General features: G+C 47.9%; 1 protein-coding gene across 1 annotated transcript in view; it reads left to right on the top strand.

Annotated features, from left to right (window-relative positions):
- LOC135057080 (gastrula zinc finger protein XlCGF48.2-like) overlaps positions 1–19,150 on the top strand; it is an 88,572-nt gene that overhangs the window by 54,091 nt on the left and 15,331 nt on the right. The window contains exons 3-9 of the mRNA XM_063962978.1: positions 6,772–6,996; positions 8,696–8,757; positions 8,977–9,117; positions 11,638–11,829; positions 13,711–13,789; positions 13,908–14,005; positions 14,536–15,016. Of these exons, the coding sequence (XP_063819048.1) occupies positions 6,772–6,996; positions 8,696–8,757; positions 8,977–9,117; positions 11,638–11,829; positions 13,711–13,789; positions 13,908–14,005; positions 14,536–15,016 (1,278 nt within the window). The remainder of the gene's footprint in view (positions 1–6,771; positions 6,997–8,695; positions 8,758–8,976; positions 9,118–11,637; positions 11,830–13,710; positions 13,790–13,907; positions 14,006–14,535; positions 15,017–19,150) is intronic.

Here is a 19,150-nt window from a genome sequence, read left to right as displayed (position 1 = left end):
ACCAGGAGTACCTCAGGTTTGTGGTACAGGACTGTCACTATCAGTTCCAGACGCTGCCGTTTGGGTTATCCACGGCACCGAGGGTCTTTACCAAGGTAATGGCCGAAATGATGATACTCCTTTTGGAAGAAGTTTTAATTATCCCGTACTTGGACGATCTCCTAATAAAGGCGAGATCCAAGGAACAGTTGTTGGTGGGGGTAGCACTTTCTCTACAACAGCACGGTTGGATTCTCTATATCCCAAAGTCACAGCTGGTGCCTACGACACGTCTTCTGTTCCTGGGAATGATTCTGGACACAGAGCAGAAAAGTGTTTCTTCAAGAGGAAAAAGCCAAGGAGTTGTCATCTCTAGTCAGAAACCTCCTAAAACCAGGACAGGTGTCGGTGCATCAATGCACACGAGTCCTGGGAAAGATGGTAGCGTCATACGAAGCAATTTCATTCGGCAGGTTCCACGCAAGAACTTTCCAGTGGGACCTGTTGGACAAATGGTCCGGATCGCATCTTCAGATGCATCAGCGGATAACCCTGTCGCCAAGGACCAGGGTGTCTCTACTGTGGTGGCTGCAGAGTGCTCATCTTCTAGAGGGCCGCAGATTCGGAATACAGGACTGGGTCCTGGTGACCACGGATGCCAGCCTTCGGGGTTGGGGAGCAGTCACACAGGGAAGAAATTTCCAGGGACTGTGGTCAAATCAGGAAATTTCACTACACATAAATATTCTGGAGCTAAGAGCCATTTACAATGCTCTAAGCCAAGCAAGACCCCTGCTTCAAAACCAGCCGGTACTGATCCAATCAGACAACATCATGGCGGTCGCCCATGTAAACAGACAGGGCGGCACAAGAAGCAGGAGGGCAATGGCAGAAGCCACAAGGATTCTCCGATTGGCTGAAAATCACGTGTTAGCACTGTCAGCAGTGTTCATTCCGGGAGTGGACAACTGGGAAGCAGACTTTCTCAGCAGGCACGACCTCCACCCGGGAGAGTGGGGACTTCATCCAGAAGTCTTCCAAATGATTGTAAACCGTTGGGAAAGACCACAGGTGGATATGATGGCGTCCTGCCTCAACAAAAAACTAAAAAGATATTGCGCCAGGTCAAGGGACCCTCAGGCGATAGCAGTGGACGCTATAGTGACACCGTGGGTGTACCAGTCGATTTATGTGTTCCCTCCTCTGCCTCTCATTCCCAAGGCACTGAGAATAATATGAAGGAGAGGAGTAAGAACTATACTCGTGGTTCCGGATTGGCCAAGAAGGGCTTGGTACCCAGAACTTCAAGAGATGCTCTCAGAGGACCCATGGCCTCTACCGCTAAGGCGGGACCTGCTGCAGCAGGGGCCCTGCCTGTTCCAAGACTTACCGCGGCTGCGTTTGACGGCATGGCGGTTGAACACCGGATCCTGAAGGAAAAGGGCATTCCGGAAGAAGTCATCCCTACCCTGATCAAAGCCAGGAAGGATGTAACTGCAAAACATTATCACCGCATTTGGCGGAAATATGTTGCTTGGTGTGAGGCCAGGAAGGCCCCAACGGAGGAATTTCAACTGGGTCGATTCCTGCATTTCCTGCAAGCAGGGGTGACGATGGGCCTCAATTTGGGGTCCATTAAGGTCCAGATTTCGGCTCTGTCGATTTTCTTCCAAAAAGAACTGGCTTCTCTGCCTGAAGTTCAGACATTTGTCAAGGGAGTTCTGCATATGCAGCCTCCTTTAGTGCCTCCAGTGGCACCTTGGATCTCAATGTGGTTTTGGGGTTCCTGAAATCACATTGGTTTGAACCACTTAAAACCTTGGATTTGAAATATCTCACGTGGAAAGTGGTCATGCTGTTGGCCCTGGCTTCGGCCAGGCGTGTATCAGAATTGGTGGCTTTGTCTTGTAAAAGCCCTTATCTGATTTTCCATATGGATAGGGCAGAGTTGAGGACTCGTCCTCAGTTTCTCCCGAAGGTGGTATCAGCTTTTCACTTGAACCAACCTATTGTGGTGCCTGCGGCTACTAGGGACTTGGAGGATTCCAAGTTACTGGACGTAGTCAGGGCCCTGAAAATTTATGTTTCCAGGACGGCTAGAGTCAGGAAAACTGACTCGCTATTTATCCTGTACGCACCCAACAAGCTGGGTGCTCCTGCTTCTAAGAAGACTATTGCTCGCTGGATTTGTAGCACTATTCAGCTTGCGCATTCTGCAGTAGGACTGCCGCAGCCTAAATCAGTAAAAGCCCGTTCCACAAGGAAGGTGGGCTCATCTTGGGCGGCTGCCCGAGGGGTCTCGGCTTTACAACTTTACCGAGCGGCTACTTGGTCAGGGTCTAACACTTTTGCTAAATTTTACAAATTTGATACCCTGGCTGAGGAGGACCTTGAGTTTGCTCATTCGGTGCTGCAGAGTCATCCGCACTCTCCCGCCCGTTTGGGAGCTTTGGTATAATCCCCATGGTCCTTACGGAGTTCCCAGCATCCACTAGGACGTCAGAGAAAATAAGATTTTACTCACCGATAATTCTATTTCTCGTAGTCCGTAGTGGATGCTGGGCGCCCATCCCAAGTGCGGATTTTCTGCAATACATGTACATAGTTATTGTTAACAAATCGGGTTATTGTTGAGAGCCATCTGTTCAGAGGCTCTGTTGTTATCATACTGTTAACTGGGTATAGTATCACGAGTTGTACGGTGTGATTGGTGTGGCTGGTATGAGTCTTACCCGGGATTCAAAATCCTTCCTTATTGTGTCAGCTCTTCCGGGCACAGTATCTTAACTGAGGTCTGGAGGAGGGTCAAAGGGGGAGGAGCCAGTGCACACCAGATAGTCCTAAAGCTTTCTTTACGGAGTCCCAGCATCCACTACGGACTACGAGAAATAGATTTACCGGTGAGTAAAATCTTATTTATTATTATTATTATACAAAGAGAGCAGCCTGTGGTGTCCTGTTATTATTATACAGGGAGAGCAGCCTGTGGTGTCCTTACTATTGTTATACTTTGGGAGTAGTAGGTTATGTTCTACTATACAGGAAGAGTGGTCAGTGGTGTCCTGTTATTATTTTTATACACGGGGAGCAACGTTTAGTGTCCTATTATTATTATTTTTATTATTATATGTAATTGTAGGGATTTAATATTTCTGCAGCAGGGTACATTGTGTTCCACAGGGAAACATCAGGGGTGTAGAGTGGATCTTGATCAAGGGGCACCAACAGGCTAAAGCTTTAGGCTGTCCCAGGATGCATTGGGGCCTCCTCTAGAACCCCGCCTCCAGGCACCGTGAGCTCAGTTTTTAGCAGGTCACTTAACAGGGGAGCTGCGCTGGGCAGCCTTGAAAAAGCTTTCTAAGAAGACTTCATGGGCCGCAGCGCTGTTATTTCAGTGTGACATTCAGAACTGCGACGCCATCATCTCCCAAGCGGTGTCGCATACTCCCGCGGTTTGTTCCCGGGTACTTACGGCGGAGATGCTCCGGATTTAGTCACATAGTCACAGACGCTCTCCTGGTTCGCGTGGCTGCTACGGTGAGGAGGTAAGAGGATCCCCCAGGCGGGACCCGACGTTAAATCGTGTTCCTGTCGCGGTTTAGGGTGATGGACCGCGCCGCTGGCGTTTACACTGCCACAGTGCAGGGACCCCACTAGACCACCGGGACGTATTGCGTACAGGTTGGGTGTACTAACACCCCATTAATAAGGCTCACTGTACTCGGGGTGGAAGTTCAGCATAGGGGAGTCATCGCTTGACTTGTAGCCCCGGCTCAGGGCGCCATCTACTGCAGCTTTTCCCACCGTGGAGCTGCCTCACACTTTCCCTTACTCCCTGACAGAGAAGATGGGCGCCATCTTCTAAGCATAGCTGTGGCCATCTTCTAAGCATAGCTGTGGCTGGTCTTCGGGACTGCAGGGCTAGGTCTCCATGTAAAGCCGCCTGTATACAGCGCTGTGACTTTACAAACACTTGAGTATTCTACATGTCTTTATACAGACAGCATTAGTTAAGAAAAAGTGTAGCTACTACAGAATATATTGTACGAGTATTCCGATATATACCTCTGGTCTAGGACCATGCCATATCTATTATCTATCTATCTATCTATCTATCTATCTATCTATCTATCTATCTATCTATCTATCTATCTATCTATCTATATATATATATATATATATATATAATCTGTACATATACTAGTCCAGTGCAGTGATATTGTCATGATCATTATCTGCATTGCCTGTGACTGTGTGTGCCTGTATCTGCTGTGAGGTTTCACTTTCAATGTTTCCCAGATATATCTATCACTATATTCTGTACCCTAAGGGATTAGGTGCGTCAGGGTCATATAATATATATATATATATATACATATAATGCGTCACAGTATTTACCCAATACGTGTGTTCTACTCAGTCACGTAAGATATTCAGTCACATCCTAAACTGATTTATTCACAGGTGTTTTACTCTCTCTGGCTTAATCATACTAAACCGCTCTGTTGCATTTGTGTACAATGTCTAACAAGAAGGGCAGTAAGTCTGGGGATGCTCCTGCATCATGCAGAGCAGGCGCCAAGGATTTACCAGAGGGGGAAGTTCTGCATGATGGTGTACTGTGTGTCATACATCTCCCAGTCAGTCCGCAGCTCCTATAACTAATCAGGAGCCACCCTTGGCTGCATTCTCAAACCTACTGGATACTCTGGTGGAACGCCTTACTCCCCCTATGGGACCACCTGTGCCACTACAGCCACAAATTGCCCCTATGGTTAATCCGATTTTGGCGGAAACTTTGTCTACCCAGTTGCAGCAGTTAAATCAATCCTTGGTCAGACAAAAATCTACTCCAGGTTACTCCCGTGTCTCTGGGTCATCTAAGCGGCTGCTTCCTCCTGACAATCCACTAATCTCTCAGATGTTTCATCTGAAGAGGAGGAGGAGCATACTGTCCTGTCACACACCGGATTCTCCATTGCAAATTGATGTCCCTGTGGTTGCTATTAAGCAGATCCTACAAATCACTAATGATCAGGATTCCACTACTGTCACCAAGAAAACGGACATGTTTAAACGGCAGAAGGTGGCTATAAAATCTATTACCCCAATCTGACCATTTGGTGGACATCAGACAGGAACCCTGGTCTACCGGCCTTGGCTCGCTATCCTTTCCCGGCAGAGTTATGTAACAAGTGGAAAAAGTCACCGCCGGTGTGGATATGCTACAGTTTCTGGAGGCAACCGGCATAGTTTTTCAGTTGAATGGAGTGCCAGACCATATGCTACTTTATTTAGTATAAAGTATGTAAAGGCCCGTTGGCCTTCTCACGTTGCTTCAATAAAACCATAGCTTCACTTTTTCTCCGAGACTGAGTGCCGCCTCTTCTTTCCATTGGGGGACACCTGTATTTGCAAATGATTCCTTTGGGAAGGCACCCCGAGAGCTTTACCCCATATCTCGGAGTGCCCTTCTACGTGTGTGTGTGTGTGTGTGTGTGTGTGTACATAGATAGTTATTATTGTGTGTATTATAAACCTAACCCCCCACCTTTCCCCCAGTACTGCCTAAACTTCTATTTACCCTTACTGCCTCCAAACCCACAGTACTGCTTGTACCTACCTCCCTCCTTGCCTGCCCTTACTCCCCATAATATGTGATGGGACCCAGAAATATTGGAGTAGGACCCCATTTTTTGGAAGTGAGGGGTCCCTGGGACACACAAATTTTTTTGCTCAGTGCGATCACTGGACCCACTATGGCTGCCCCCTGGGCTGCTAAAGGTATTGAGTTCAGGCATTAGAGGGAGAGCTGCCCGAGGATATATCTGACAATACCTGTCTCACATTACCAATGCCGCCTAATAAATTCAGGAGACGTCCTCTGAGGAGGTTGTGTTGGCTGCCAAGGCGTCAGCTACGTCTGTCCTGGCTTGCCGTATTCTGTGGTTGAGGTCATCGAAGGTGGACCTAGACTGCAAAAGACTTTGGAGATACTCCTCTTTAAGGGGGACATTTTGTGTGGGGAAGACCTTAATAAAATTGTGTCTGAACTGGTGGCTGCTAAGATTGCTTTTCTCCCAAATACTAATCCTTCTGCACAGAAGGCTAAAAGTACCACATTTCGTTCCTTTCGGCCTCAAGGTAAAGCAAATCATCAGGCATACCCAAGACAATCTCGTGCTACCAAAACCACTTAGCTCAAGACAAAGCAGTCCTGGGCGACCCGTCAGCCTGCTTCCAAACAAGACAAGCCTGCCGCATTGCGGGCCGGGCCTTCCCCTGGGGAACCCCAGGGTGGAAGGCCGACTTTGTCAGTTCACCCAGGTCTGGTTAAATACCACTTCAGACGCATGGGTGCGAGAAGTTGTCTCTCACGGGTATGCAGTCTCTTTCAAGAGTGGTCCCCCTCGCCAGTTTTGTGCCACGGTTATTCCCTCGGATCCGTTAAAGATGCAAGCTCTGCAAAAGGTTGCGAGTTCTCTCCTGAATACAGGAGTGGTAGTGCCGGTACCTCTGGCCCAGAGAGGCAGAGGTTACTACTCGACCCTGTTTCTAGTTCAGAAACCCAATGGGTCTTTCCGGCCTATACTCCACCTCAAATCACTGAACAAGTTTGTGAGAGTGTCCAAGTTCCGTATGGAAATGCTGTGCTCTATTGTACTGGTGATGGAACCCGGAGACAATGTGGTATCCCTGAATATCTAGGATGCTTACCTGCATATACCTATTGCCATGTCACATCCGCAGTATCTGCGGTTTGCTATTGGCAACCTCCATTATCCGTTCCAGGCTCTGCATTTGGACTGGCTATGGCTCCTCGGATCTTCACCAAGGTAATGGCCGTAAAAATGGCCCATTTGCGTTGCCAGGGAGTCATTATCCTGCCGTATATGGACGACTTGCTGATTCTGGCAGACTTCCACGATGTCCTCCTCTGTCATCTACAACTGACGATAAACTTCCTACAAGCCCACGGGTTGCTCATCAATTGGAAGAAATCCTCGCTGGTCCCAGGTCAGAGCATGGTGCACATGGTGGCACTCCTAGACACACAGTCAACGTCTGTTCTTGTCTCTGGAGAAAGTCCTGAAGCTTCAGGACAGGATACGATGCTTCCTTTGTTGTCCCGGAGTGTTAAAGCACTCGGCGATGCTAGTACATAGCCTAATAGTGTCGGCATTCGACATGTTGGCGTACGCTCGATTTCATTCTCGCCCTTTGCCGAGGTTAATCCGTTCCAAGTGGGACTGCCTACCTCATCAGATCAGAACTCACATGATCACTTTGACTCCGGGGGTTCGTCTGTCGCTGACCTGGTTTCTACAGGATCAGCAATTGAGCAGGGGCCGTCCCTTCTGGATCCTGACAACATATGCCAGTCTGCGGGAATGGGATGCGGTGTTGGAGCAACACTCCTTTCAGGGTTGCTGAACCAAGGAGGAATCACTCCTCCCAATAAACATTCTGGAGTTGCGGGCAGTGTTTAACGCATTAACTCTCGCCCTGCCTCTGGTACAGAACAGGCCTGTTCAAGTATGGTCAGACAACGCCACCGTGGTGGCATACATTAACCATCAAGCCGGCACTCGAAGCCACATGGCAATGATGGAAGTGTCAAAATTCCTTTGTTGAGTGGAGCGCCATCTGCCAGCAATATCGGTAGTGTTCATTCCGGGTGTCCTGAACTGGGAAGCGAACTTCCTCAGTCGTCAGGACGTGCACGCATGAGAGTGGAGTCTTCATCCAGAAGTCTTTCAACTACTAGTGGACGTGAGGCCTACCAGATGTAGACCTGATGGCGTCTTGACACAATCACAAGGTTCTGGTCTTCGGATCAAGGACCAGGGATCCTCAAGAAGCATTTGTGGACGCACTAGCCGTTCCATGGACTTTCGGCTGCCCTACGTATTCCCTCCAGTGTCACTCCTGCCCAGGGTCCTGCGGAAGTTCAAGCAAGAAGGAGCAATACTACTTCTAGTCACTCCGGCGTGGCCCAGACGGCATTGGTTCTCAAGACCTGCAGGGTCTATTGACAGAGCGTCCCCTGCTACTTCCTCAGCACCCAGACCTCCTTGTAAAGGGCTCTTGTCTCTGCCCAGACCTGGCCAGACTGCCTTTGATGGCGTGACTCTTGAAGCATCACTCCTGAGGGCCAAAGGATTTTCTGAGGCGGTTATACAAACTATGTTGAAAGCCCGCAAACCAGCATCTGCCCGTATTTATTATAGGGTCTGGAATTCTTATTTCACCTGGTGTGCTGATAAGAATTAAGATGCATACAGATTCATAACTTCCAGATTTCTGGCTTTTCTGCAACAAGGTCTGGACTTAGGCCTTCGTCTAGCCTCCCTCAAGGTTCACATATCTGCCTTGTCGGTATGGTTTCAGAGAAAGATTGCGTCTATACCTGACATTCACTCAGGGTATGTTACGGATTCAGCCTCCCTATGTCCCTCCTGTGGCTCCATGGGATCTATATGTTGTCCTGAATGCCCTGCAAGAGTCTCCATTTGAACCTCTTGAGTCGGTGGACCTTAAATAGCTCACGGCCAAGGTCCTGTTTTTACTGGTTATTGCCTCTGCTAGAAGGGTGTCGGACTAGGTGCGTTGTCCTGTCGTCCACCCTTTCTGATATTTCATCATGACCGGGCAGTTCTTAGAACTCACCCAGGTTATTTGTCTAAAGTGGTGTCATCTTTTCACCTTAAACAAGAGATTGTGGTCCCGGCCTTTATCTCTTCTGATTTGTCCTCCAAAGAGCGGGTTTTGGATGCGGTAAGGGCTCTCCGCATATATGTGGAGAGGACTGCCTCTATCAGGAGGTCAGATACCCTTTTAGTCCTGTTTGGTTTCCGCAAACGTGGCTGGCATGCGAATAAGCAATCCTTGGCCAGTAGGATTAGAATGGTGATAGCACAAGCTTATGCGCAGGGTTGTCCCCCAGCTCCTGCTATTTCTAAAGCCCATTCTACTCGGTCTGTTGGACCTTCTTAGGCGGCCCACCGTGGCGCGTCCGCAGAACAATTGTGCAAGGCGGCTACGTGGTCCTCAGTGAACACGTTCATTAGGTTCTATGCCTTTGATACTTCCGAGGCGGATGCCTCCATTGGACGCCGGGTTCTCATATCCGCTAAGGCGAGTCCCCTCCCTTGAGAACTGCTTTAGGACATCCCTGATGTTTCCCTGTGGAACACAATGTACCCTGCTGCAGAAAAGGAAAGTTATGGTAGACTTACCATGATTAACTCTCTTTCTGCGAGGTACATTGGGTTCCACAGGGCGCCCACCCTGACGCACCTAGCATCTATGGGTTTGTATGGCATTAGCCGCTGGTCCCTTCTCCTGTTGTGAGAATGTGGTTCTATGTGACTAACATCTGCCTTCTCTCTTGCCTGCTCCTCAATTGGACTGGGTAATAAAACTGAGCCCACAGTGCCTGGAGCCAGGGTTATAGAGGAGGCCCCAATGCATCCTGGGACAGCCTAAAGCTTTAGCCTGTTGGTGCCTCTGGGGAGGTGAGGGGATCTGGGAGTGTATGCAGTAATATCATATATCTATAGTAATAATACAGGGACATGACTGGGGGGGTGAAGGGATCTGTGAGTGTCACAGTGACATCACTTATATCTATAGTAATAATACAGGGACATGACTGGGGAGATGAGGGCATCTGGGAGTGTCACAGTGACATCACATATCTATAGTAGTAATACAGGGACATGACTAGGGAGGTGAGGGGATATGGGTGTGTCACAGTGACATCACATATCTATAGTAATAATACAGGGACATGACTGGAGGGGGAGTCTTAATTAAAAATGATAATGACATAGCAAACAAACTAAACAAGTTTTTTTCAACGGTATTTACCAGAGAGAACCAAATGCTGGGTTTAACACAAAATCTCAACAAAGATAATATCCCACTGCTAAATGCTTATTTGTGTGAGGAGGTAGTCTGTGACCGATTAAAAAAGTTAAAGATTAATAAGTCACCTGGTCCCGATGGAATTCACCCCTGGGTTCTTATGGAGCTGCACGCTGAAATACAAGACCTCTATTTTTGATCTTCGTGGATTCGGTTAAATCGGGTATGATTCCCAAAGAGTGGCGTATAGTGGAGGTAGTGCCGATATTCAAAAAGGGGAGCAGAGCTGAACCAGGTAATTCTAGACCAGTTAGTCTTACATCTATAGTGGGGAAAGTATTGGAAGGTATTCTAAGGGACAGTATTAAAAAGTTTGTTTAAGCAAATAAGGTCATCTTGGCTTTTATGAAACAGTAAGTGCGAACCTGGATCAGGGTAAGGAGGTGGATATAATCTTTTTAGACTTTGCCAAAGCTTTCGACACTGTACCACACATGCGTCGTATCTATAAACTACAAAAAATAGGGCTAGGGAGCATAATATGCACTTGGGTCAGTAATTGGTTAGTTAACAGGGAGCAGCGCATTGTGGTCAATGGATCATTTTCAATTTGGACTAAAGTACTAAGTGGTGTGCCACAAGGGTCTGTACTTGGACCACTTTTGTTCAACATTTTCATCAACGACCTAACAGTAGGTCTAGAGAGTATGGTGTAAATTTTCGCAGACGATACCAAATTGTGTAAGGTTATAAATATGAAGGGGGATTCTGAACGACTTAACTAAACTGGAAACATGGGCAGCAAAATGGAGAATGAGATTCAACACAGACAAGTGTAAGGTAATGCACTGTGGGGGCAAGACCAAAAATTACACCTACATACTAAATGGGGTGATATTAGGGGATTCTGTACTGGAAAAAATACTTGGGTGTTCACATAGATAAATTAAGCAGCAGTACCCAAAGTAGGATTGTAGCAAAGAAGGCTAATAAGATATTAGCATGCATAAAACGGAGAATTGATGCAAGGGACGAGAGTATTATACTCCCATTATATAAATCACTAGTGAGGCCACATCTTGAATACTCTGTGCAATTTTGGGCACCATATTACAAAAAGGATATCCTGGAGCTAGAAAAGGTTCAGAGGCGGGCGACCAAACTAATCAAGGGCATGGAGACGCTGGAATACAAGGAAAAGGCTTGCAAAGTTAGGCATGTTTACATTGGAAAAGAGGAGATTAAGAGGGGACATGATCAACATCTACAACTATATAAGGGGTCAATACACAGACAATGGGAGGGACCTGTTTTCTATAAGATCAGCACAGAGGACACGTGGTCACTCACTTAGGTTAGAGGAGAGGAGTTTCCGCACATTGAGGCGAAAAGTTTTTTTCACAGTAAGGACAATACGTGTTTGGAATTCCCTGCCTGAGGGAGTTGTAATGGCCGACTCAGTCAACACCTTTAAGAATGGGTTCGATAAATTCCTATTGGATAAAGATATTCAGGGTTGGACTAGTTATAGTAACTATAATGCGTGCCTACGCACCATAACCCTGAATATCTTTATCCAATAGGAATTTATCGGACCCATTCTTAAAGGTGTTGAACTAGTCCTAACATAAAAATAACTAGTCCTATAATAAGACTGCATAGGAGACCACAAATATGTTGAACTCGAAGGACAATTGTCTTTTTTCAACCTTAGTTACTATGTTACTGGGGAGGTGAGGGGATCTGGGAGTGTATGCAGTAATATTTGGTGTCTTTCACAATATAAAGGATTACACCATAGTGAGGAAGATATCTGTTGAGTGTGAAATACCAAGCAGCAGTCCTGTTGTGTCAGGAGGACTGAGCAGGATCCAGAGCTCCATCACGGTGCCTCAAGCTCACTCACTGATACATGAGAGAGGCAATGACCAGAAGTTCCTGGAACTCACCAACAAGATCATTCAGCTACTGACTGGAGAGGTGACTGCTGGGAATGGGACATTATACAGTAACACCAGGGGATGTGTCTGGGTGATGACTGCTGGGAATGGGACATTATACAGTAACACCAGGGGATGTGTCTGGGTGATGACTGCTGGGAATGGGACATTATACAGTAACACCAGGGGACGTGTCTGGGTGATGACTGGAGAGGTGACTGCTGGGAATGGGACATTATACAGTAACACCAGGGAATGTGTCTGGGCGATGACTGGAGAGGTGACTGCTGGGAATGGGACATTATACAGTAACACCAGGGGATGTGGCTGGGTGATGACTGGAGAGGTGACTGCTGGGAATATGACATTATCCAGTAATACCAGGTGATGTGTGTGGGTGATGACTGGAGAGATGACTGCTGGGAATGGGATATTATACAGTAACACCAGGGTACGAGTCTGGGTGAGGACTGGAGAGGTGACTGCTGGGAATGGGGCATTATACAGTAACACCAGGGGACGTGTCTGGGTGATGACTGGAGAGGTGACAGCTGGGAATGGAGCATTATACAGTAACACCAGGGGATGTGTCTGGGTGATGCTGGAGAGGTGACTGCTGGGAATGGGACATTGTACAGTAACACCAGGGGATGTGTCTGGGTGATGACTGGAGAGGTAACTGCTGGGAATGGGGCATTATACAGTAACACCAGGGGATGTGTCTGGGTGATGACTGGAGAGGTGACTGCTGGGAATGTGACATGATACAGTAATACCAGGGGATGTGTCTGGGTGATGACTGGAGAGGTGACTGCTGGGAATGGGGCATTATACAGTAACACCCGTGGAAGTGTCTGATTGATGACAGGAGAGGTGACTGCTGGGAATAGGACATTATACAGTAACACCAGTGGATGTGTGTGGGTGAGGACTGGAGAGGTGACTGCTGGGAATGGGGCATTATTCAGTAACACCAGGGGATGTGTCTGGGTGATGACTGGAGAGGTGACAGCTGGGAATGGAGCATTATACAGTAACACCAGGGGATGTGTCTGGGTGATGACTGGAGAGGTGACTGCTGGGAATGGGGAATTATACAGTAACACCAGGGGATGTGTCTGGGTGATGACTGGAGAGGTGACTGCTGGGAATGCGGCATTATACAGTAACGCCAGGTAATGTGTCGGGGTGATGACTGGAGAGGTGACTGCTGGGAATGGGACATTATACAGTAACACCAGGGAACGTGTCTGGGTGATGACTGGAGAGGTGACTGCTGTAAATGGGACATTATACAGTAACACCAGGGGATGTGTCTGGGTGATGACTGGAGAGGTGACTGCTGGGAATGGGACATTATACAGTAACACCAGGGGATGTGTCTGGATGATGACTGGAGAGGTGACTGCTGGGAATGGGGCATTATACAGTAACACCAGGGGACGTGTCTGGGTGATGACTGGAGAGGTGACTGCTGGGAATGGGACATTATACAGTAACACCAGGGGACGTGTCTGGGTGATGACTGGAGAGGTGACTGCTGGGAATGGAGCATTATATAGTAACACCAGGGGATGTGTCTGGGTGATGACTGGAGAGGTGACTGCAGGGAATGGGACATAATACAGTAACACCAGGGGATGTGTCTGGGTGATGACTGGAGAAGTGACTGCTGGGAATGGGACATTATACAGTAACACCAGGGGATGTGTCTGGGTGATGACTGGAGAGGTGACTGCTGGGAATGGGACATTATACAGTAACACCAGGGAATGTGTCTGGGTGATGACTGGAGAGGTGACTGCTGGGAATGGGGCATTATACAGTAACACCAGGGGATGTGTCTGGGTGATGACTGTTTCATTGTGTGTGTCAGGTGCCTATAAGCTGTCATGATGTCACTGTCTATGTCTCCATGCAGGAGTGGGAGAATATAGAGGAACACAGGGGTCTGTACAAGGACGTGATGATGGAGAATCACCGGCCCCTCACATCACTGGGTAAGAGGAGACTGTCATGTATTGTACAGGGGAGAGCAGGTATGGGGGCCCCTATATACACACATCACCTGATAATCACTTATATACACTGTACTCAGTCACTATGTGTCTCCTACAGATGGGCCCAGTAACAGAGATACCCCAGAGAGATGTCCCCGTCCTCTGTATTCCCAGGATTGTACAGAGGAGAATCACAGGATCCCACAGGAGGATCAGGTAGGTGGGATTTAGGGTCTCGCCAATATACCAAAGTGACGGTCACTGTATCAGTCATTCCAGGTGATAATGAGACACAGGGAAAGCAGTGTAATTGGGGGTCTCTAGCCCCATGCACCACAGTAGGACCCTGATAACATCAAAACATCTATTCCTGTATAAGAAAGCAGTTGGAGATCACAGATTTATTGTATATTTTACATATGTCATAAAGTGTAATATGTGAGAAATATGGGCAATTAGTTCTATTGTGTTATTTTTCTTAAATGTTTATATAATTTATATATAACGGCACCTAAACATTTTATCTGATAGCGATTATATTAATTACAAATATATTGCTTTGCAAATGTCAGGGGTACAAATAAGGCAAATCGACTGGATGGGGGACCCAGCAGGATATGACTGAGAACCATTGCACTATATGGTCTGTACAGAGCTGTGTGTCTAATACTCTGATAGTCTCCTGATTACTCTGAGTAATGATGTCCGGCATTAATAACGCATTCATTTATATATGGGTTATTCAGGGTGAAGATCTGACTAATATAAAGGGAGAAGAAGAGACGTATGTGGCTGATATGAGGACAGAAGATATAGATGGAGAAGAAGAGACGTATGTGACTGATATGAAGGCAGAAGATATAGAGGGAGAAGAAGAGACGTATGTGACTGATATGAAGCCAGAAGATACAGAGGGAAAAGAAGAGACGTATGTGACTGATATGAAGGCAGAAGATACAGAGGGAAAAGAAGAGACGTATGTGACTGATATGAAGGCAGAAGATACAGAGGGAGAAGAAGAGACGTATGTGACTGATATGAAGCCAGAAGATATAGAGGGAGAAGAAGAGACGTATGTGACTGATATGAAGACAGAAGATACAGAGAGAGAAGAAGAGACGCATGTGACTGATATGAAGGCAGAAGATACAGAGGGAGAAGAAGAGACGTATGTGAGGGGTGATCAGCAGTGTAAGGAGGAGGAAATCCCTACAGATATCAGCACAGGTGAGTAATAAGCACTTTTCTCTAACGTCCTAGTGGATGCTGGGGACTCCGTCAGGACCATGGGGAATAGCGGGCTCCGCAGGAGACAGGGCACATCTAAAAAGCTTTTTAGGTCACATGGTGTGTACTGGCTCCTCCCCCTATGACCCTCCTCCAAGCCTCAGTTAGGTTTTTGTGCCCGTCCGAGAGGGTGCAATCTAGGTGGCTCTCTTATAGAGCTATTTAGAAAAGTTATTTTTAGGTTAAATATCAGTGATTCCTGCTGGCGACAGGATCACTGCTACGTGGGACCTAGGGGGAGAGACTGGTAACTCACCTGCGTGCAGGAGGATTGCAGTCTCGGCTACTGGACACTGAGCTCCAGAGGGAGTCGGAACACAGGTCAGCCTGGGGTTCGTCCCGGAGCCGCGCCGCCGATCCCCCTTACAGACGTTGAAGACGGCGGAGACGGAGATCCGGTGAAAGGCGGCAGAAGGCTTCAGTCTTCTGAGAGGTAGCGCACAGCACTGCAGCTGTGCGCCATTGCTGTCACACATCACGGACACTGTCACGGAGGGTGCAGGGCGCTGCTGGGGGCGCCCTGGGCAGCAATATATATATATGTATATACCTCTTTGGCAAACTAAATACACACCATATAGCCATTAAGGCTATATGGATGTATTTTTAATCCAGGCCAGTGTTAAAAAAGAACGGGAGGAAAAGCCCGCCGAAATAGGGGGCGGAGCTTATTCTCCTCAGCACAAGCGCCATTTTCCTTCAGCTCCGCTGGTGAGGAAGGCTCCCGGGACTCTCCCCTGCACTGCACTACAGAAACAGGGTAAAACAGAGAGAAGGGGGGCATAAATTGGCTATATATTATATATATAACAGCGCATATGTACTAGACAACACCTTTTAGGGTTGTTTGTATATATTTACAACGCTGTTTGGTGTGTGCTGGCAAACTCTCCCTCTGTCTCCCCAAAGGGCTAGGGGGTCCTGTCTTCAAAAGAGCATTCCCTGTGTGGCTGCTGTGTGTCGGTACGTGTGTGTCGACATGTTTGAGGACGATGTTGGTGTGGAGGCAGAGCAATTGCCGATGATGTCACCCCCTAGGGAGTCGACACCTGAATGGGTGGCTTTAATAATGGAATTACGTGATAATGTCAGCACTTTACAAAAGTCAGTGGACGAAATAAGACAGCCGGCAAACCAGTTAGTACCGGTTCAGGCGTCTCAGACACCGTCAGGGGCTGTAAAACGCCCTTTACCTCAGTCTGTCGACACGGGTACCGACACAGATGATTCTAGTGTCGACGGTGAAGAAATAAACGTATTTTCCAAGAGGGCCACACGTTATATGATTGCGGCAATGAAGGAGGCTTTGCAGATCTCTGATGCTGCTGGTACCTCAAAAAGGGGTATTATGTGGGGTGTGAAAAAACTGCCTGTATTTTTCCCAGAATCAGAGGAATTGAATGATGTGTGTGATGAAGCGTGGGTTACGCCCGATAGAAAAATGCCCATTTCAAAGAAGTTATTGGCATTATACCCTTTCCCGCCTGAGGTTAGGGCGCGCTGGGAAACACCCCCTAGGGTGGATAAGGCGCTCACACGTTTATCAAAGCAAGTGGCGTTACCGTCTCCTGATACGGCCGCCCTCAAGGATCCAGCAGATAGGAGGCTGGAAACTACACTGAAAAGTATATACACCCATACTGGTGTTATACTGCGACCGGCAATAGCCTCAGCCTGGATGTGCAGTGCTGGGGTAGTGTGGTTGGATTCTCTGACTGAAAATATTGATACCCTGGATAGGGACAGTATTTTATTGACTCTAGAGCAATTAAAGGATGCTTTTCTTTATATGCGAGATGCTCAGAGAGATATTTGTACTCTAGCATCAAGAGTAAGCGCGATGTCCATATCTGCTAGAAGAAGTTTATGGACGCGACAGTGGTCAGGTGATGCGGATTCCAAGAGGCATATGGAAGTATTGCCATACAAAGGAGAGGAATTGTTTGGGGTAGGTCTTTCGGACCTGGTGGCCACGGCAACTGCCGGAAAATCCACTTTTTTACCTCAGACCCCCTCCCAACAGAAAAAGACCCCGTCTTTTCAGCCGCAGTCCTTTCGCTCTTATAAAAAGCGACCGAAAGGACAATCTTATCTGCCGCGAGGCAGAGGTAAGGGTAAGAAGGGACAGCAAGCAGCCCCTGCCCAGGAACAGAAGCCCGCCCCGGCTTCTACTAAGCCATCAGCATGACGCTGGGGCTTTACAAGTGGACTTAGGAACGGTGGGGGGTCGGCTCAAGAATTTCAGCAATCAATGGGCTCAATCACAAGTAGACCCGTGGGTCCTGCAGATAATATCTCAGGGGTACATGCTGGAGTTCGAAAGGTCTCCTCCGCGCCGGTTCCTAAAGTCTGCTTTACCAACGTCTTCCTCAGAAAGGACGTTGGTTTTGGAGGCCATTCACAAGCTGTATTCTCAGCAGGTGATAGTCAAGGTACCCCTCCTACAACAGGGAAAGGGGTATTATTCCACACTATTTGTGGTACCGAAACCGGACGGTTCGGTAAGACCGATTCTAAATCTGAAATCCTTGAACCTGTACATACAGAAATTCAAGTTCAAGATGGAGTCACTCAGAGCAGTGATAGCGAATCTGGAAGAAGGGGACTTCATGGTGTCCTTGGACATAAAAGATGCTTATCTACATGTCCCAATTTACCCTTCACACCAAGGGTATCTCAGGTTCGTGATACAAGACTGTCATTATCAGTTTCAAACGCTGCCGTTTGGTTTGTCCACGGCTCCTCGGGTCTTTACCAAGGTAATGGCCGAAATGATGGTTCTTCTACGAAGAAAAGGCGTATTAATTATCCCGTACTTGGACGATCTCCTGATAAGGGCAAAGTCCAGAGAACAGCTGGAAGCCAGTGTGGCACTTTCACAAGTAGTGCTTCGGCAACACGGGTGGATTCTAAATCTTCCAAAATCTCAATTGACTCCGACAACACATCTGTTGTTTTTGGGCATGATTCTGGACACGGTTCAGAAAAAGGTATTTCTCCCGCAGGAGAAAGCAAGGGAGTTATCCGAACTTGTCAGGAACCTCCTAAAACCAGGAACTGTGTCAGTACATCAATGCACGAGAGTCCTGGGAAAGATGGTGGCTTCGTACGAAGCGATTCCTTTCGGCAGATTCCATGCACGGACATTCCAGTGGGATCTACTGGACAAATGGTCCGGGTCGCATCTGCATATGCATCAGAGGATAACATTGTCACCAAGAACAAGATTGTCTCTCCTGTGGTGGTTACAGACAGCCCATCTGTCAGTGGGCCGCAGGTTCGGCATACAGGACTGGGTCCTGGTGACTACGGATGCCAGCCTACGAGGTTGGGGAGCAGTCACAAAAGGAAGAAACTTCCAGGGCGTGTGGTCAACCCTGGAAAAGTCTCTTCACATAAATATACTGGAGCTAAGAGCGATATACAATGCCCTAAGCCAAGCAAGACTTCTGCTTCAGGATCAGCCGGTGCTGATCCAGTCCGACAACATCACGGCAGTCGCCCACGTCAACCGACAAGGCGGCACGAGAAGCAGAAGTGCAATGACAGAAACTGCACGGATTCTGCGCTGGGCGGAGAATCATGTCGTAGCACTGTCAGCAGTGTTCATCCCGGGAGTGGACAACTGGGAAGCAGACTTCCTCAGCAGACACGACCTTCACCCGGGAGAGTGGGGACTTCATCCAGAAGTCTTCAACATGATGGTGAACCGTTGGGAAAAACCAAAGGTGGACATGATGGCGTCTCGTCTCAACAAAAAGTTGGACAGATATTGCGCCAGGTCAAGAGACCCACAGGCGATAGCTGTGGACGCTCTGGTAACACCATGGGTGTACCAGTCAGTATATGTGTTCCCTCCTCTGCCTCTCATACCAAAGGTACTGAGAATTATACGGAAAAGAGGAGTAAGAACAATACTGGTAGCTCCGGACTGGCCAAGAAGAACTTGGTACCCGGAACTTCAAGAGATGCTCACGGAGGACCCGTGGCCTCTACCTCTAAGAAGGGACCTGCTTCAACAGGGACCTTGTATGTTCCAAGACTTACCGCGACTGCGTTTGACGGCATGGCGGT

This window comes from Pseudophryne corroboree, chromosome 3 (assembly GCF_028390025.1).
Source record: "Pseudophryne corroboree isolate aPseCor3 chromosome 3, aPseCor3.hap2, whole genome shotgun sequence".
NCBI classification, from domain to species: domain Eukaryota; kingdom Metazoa; phylum Chordata; class Amphibia; order Anura; family Myobatrachidae; genus Pseudophryne; species Pseudophryne corroboree.
The sequence above is the reverse complement of the archived record's forward strand: the minus strand, read 5'-3'. Positions and strand labels throughout refer to the sequence as shown.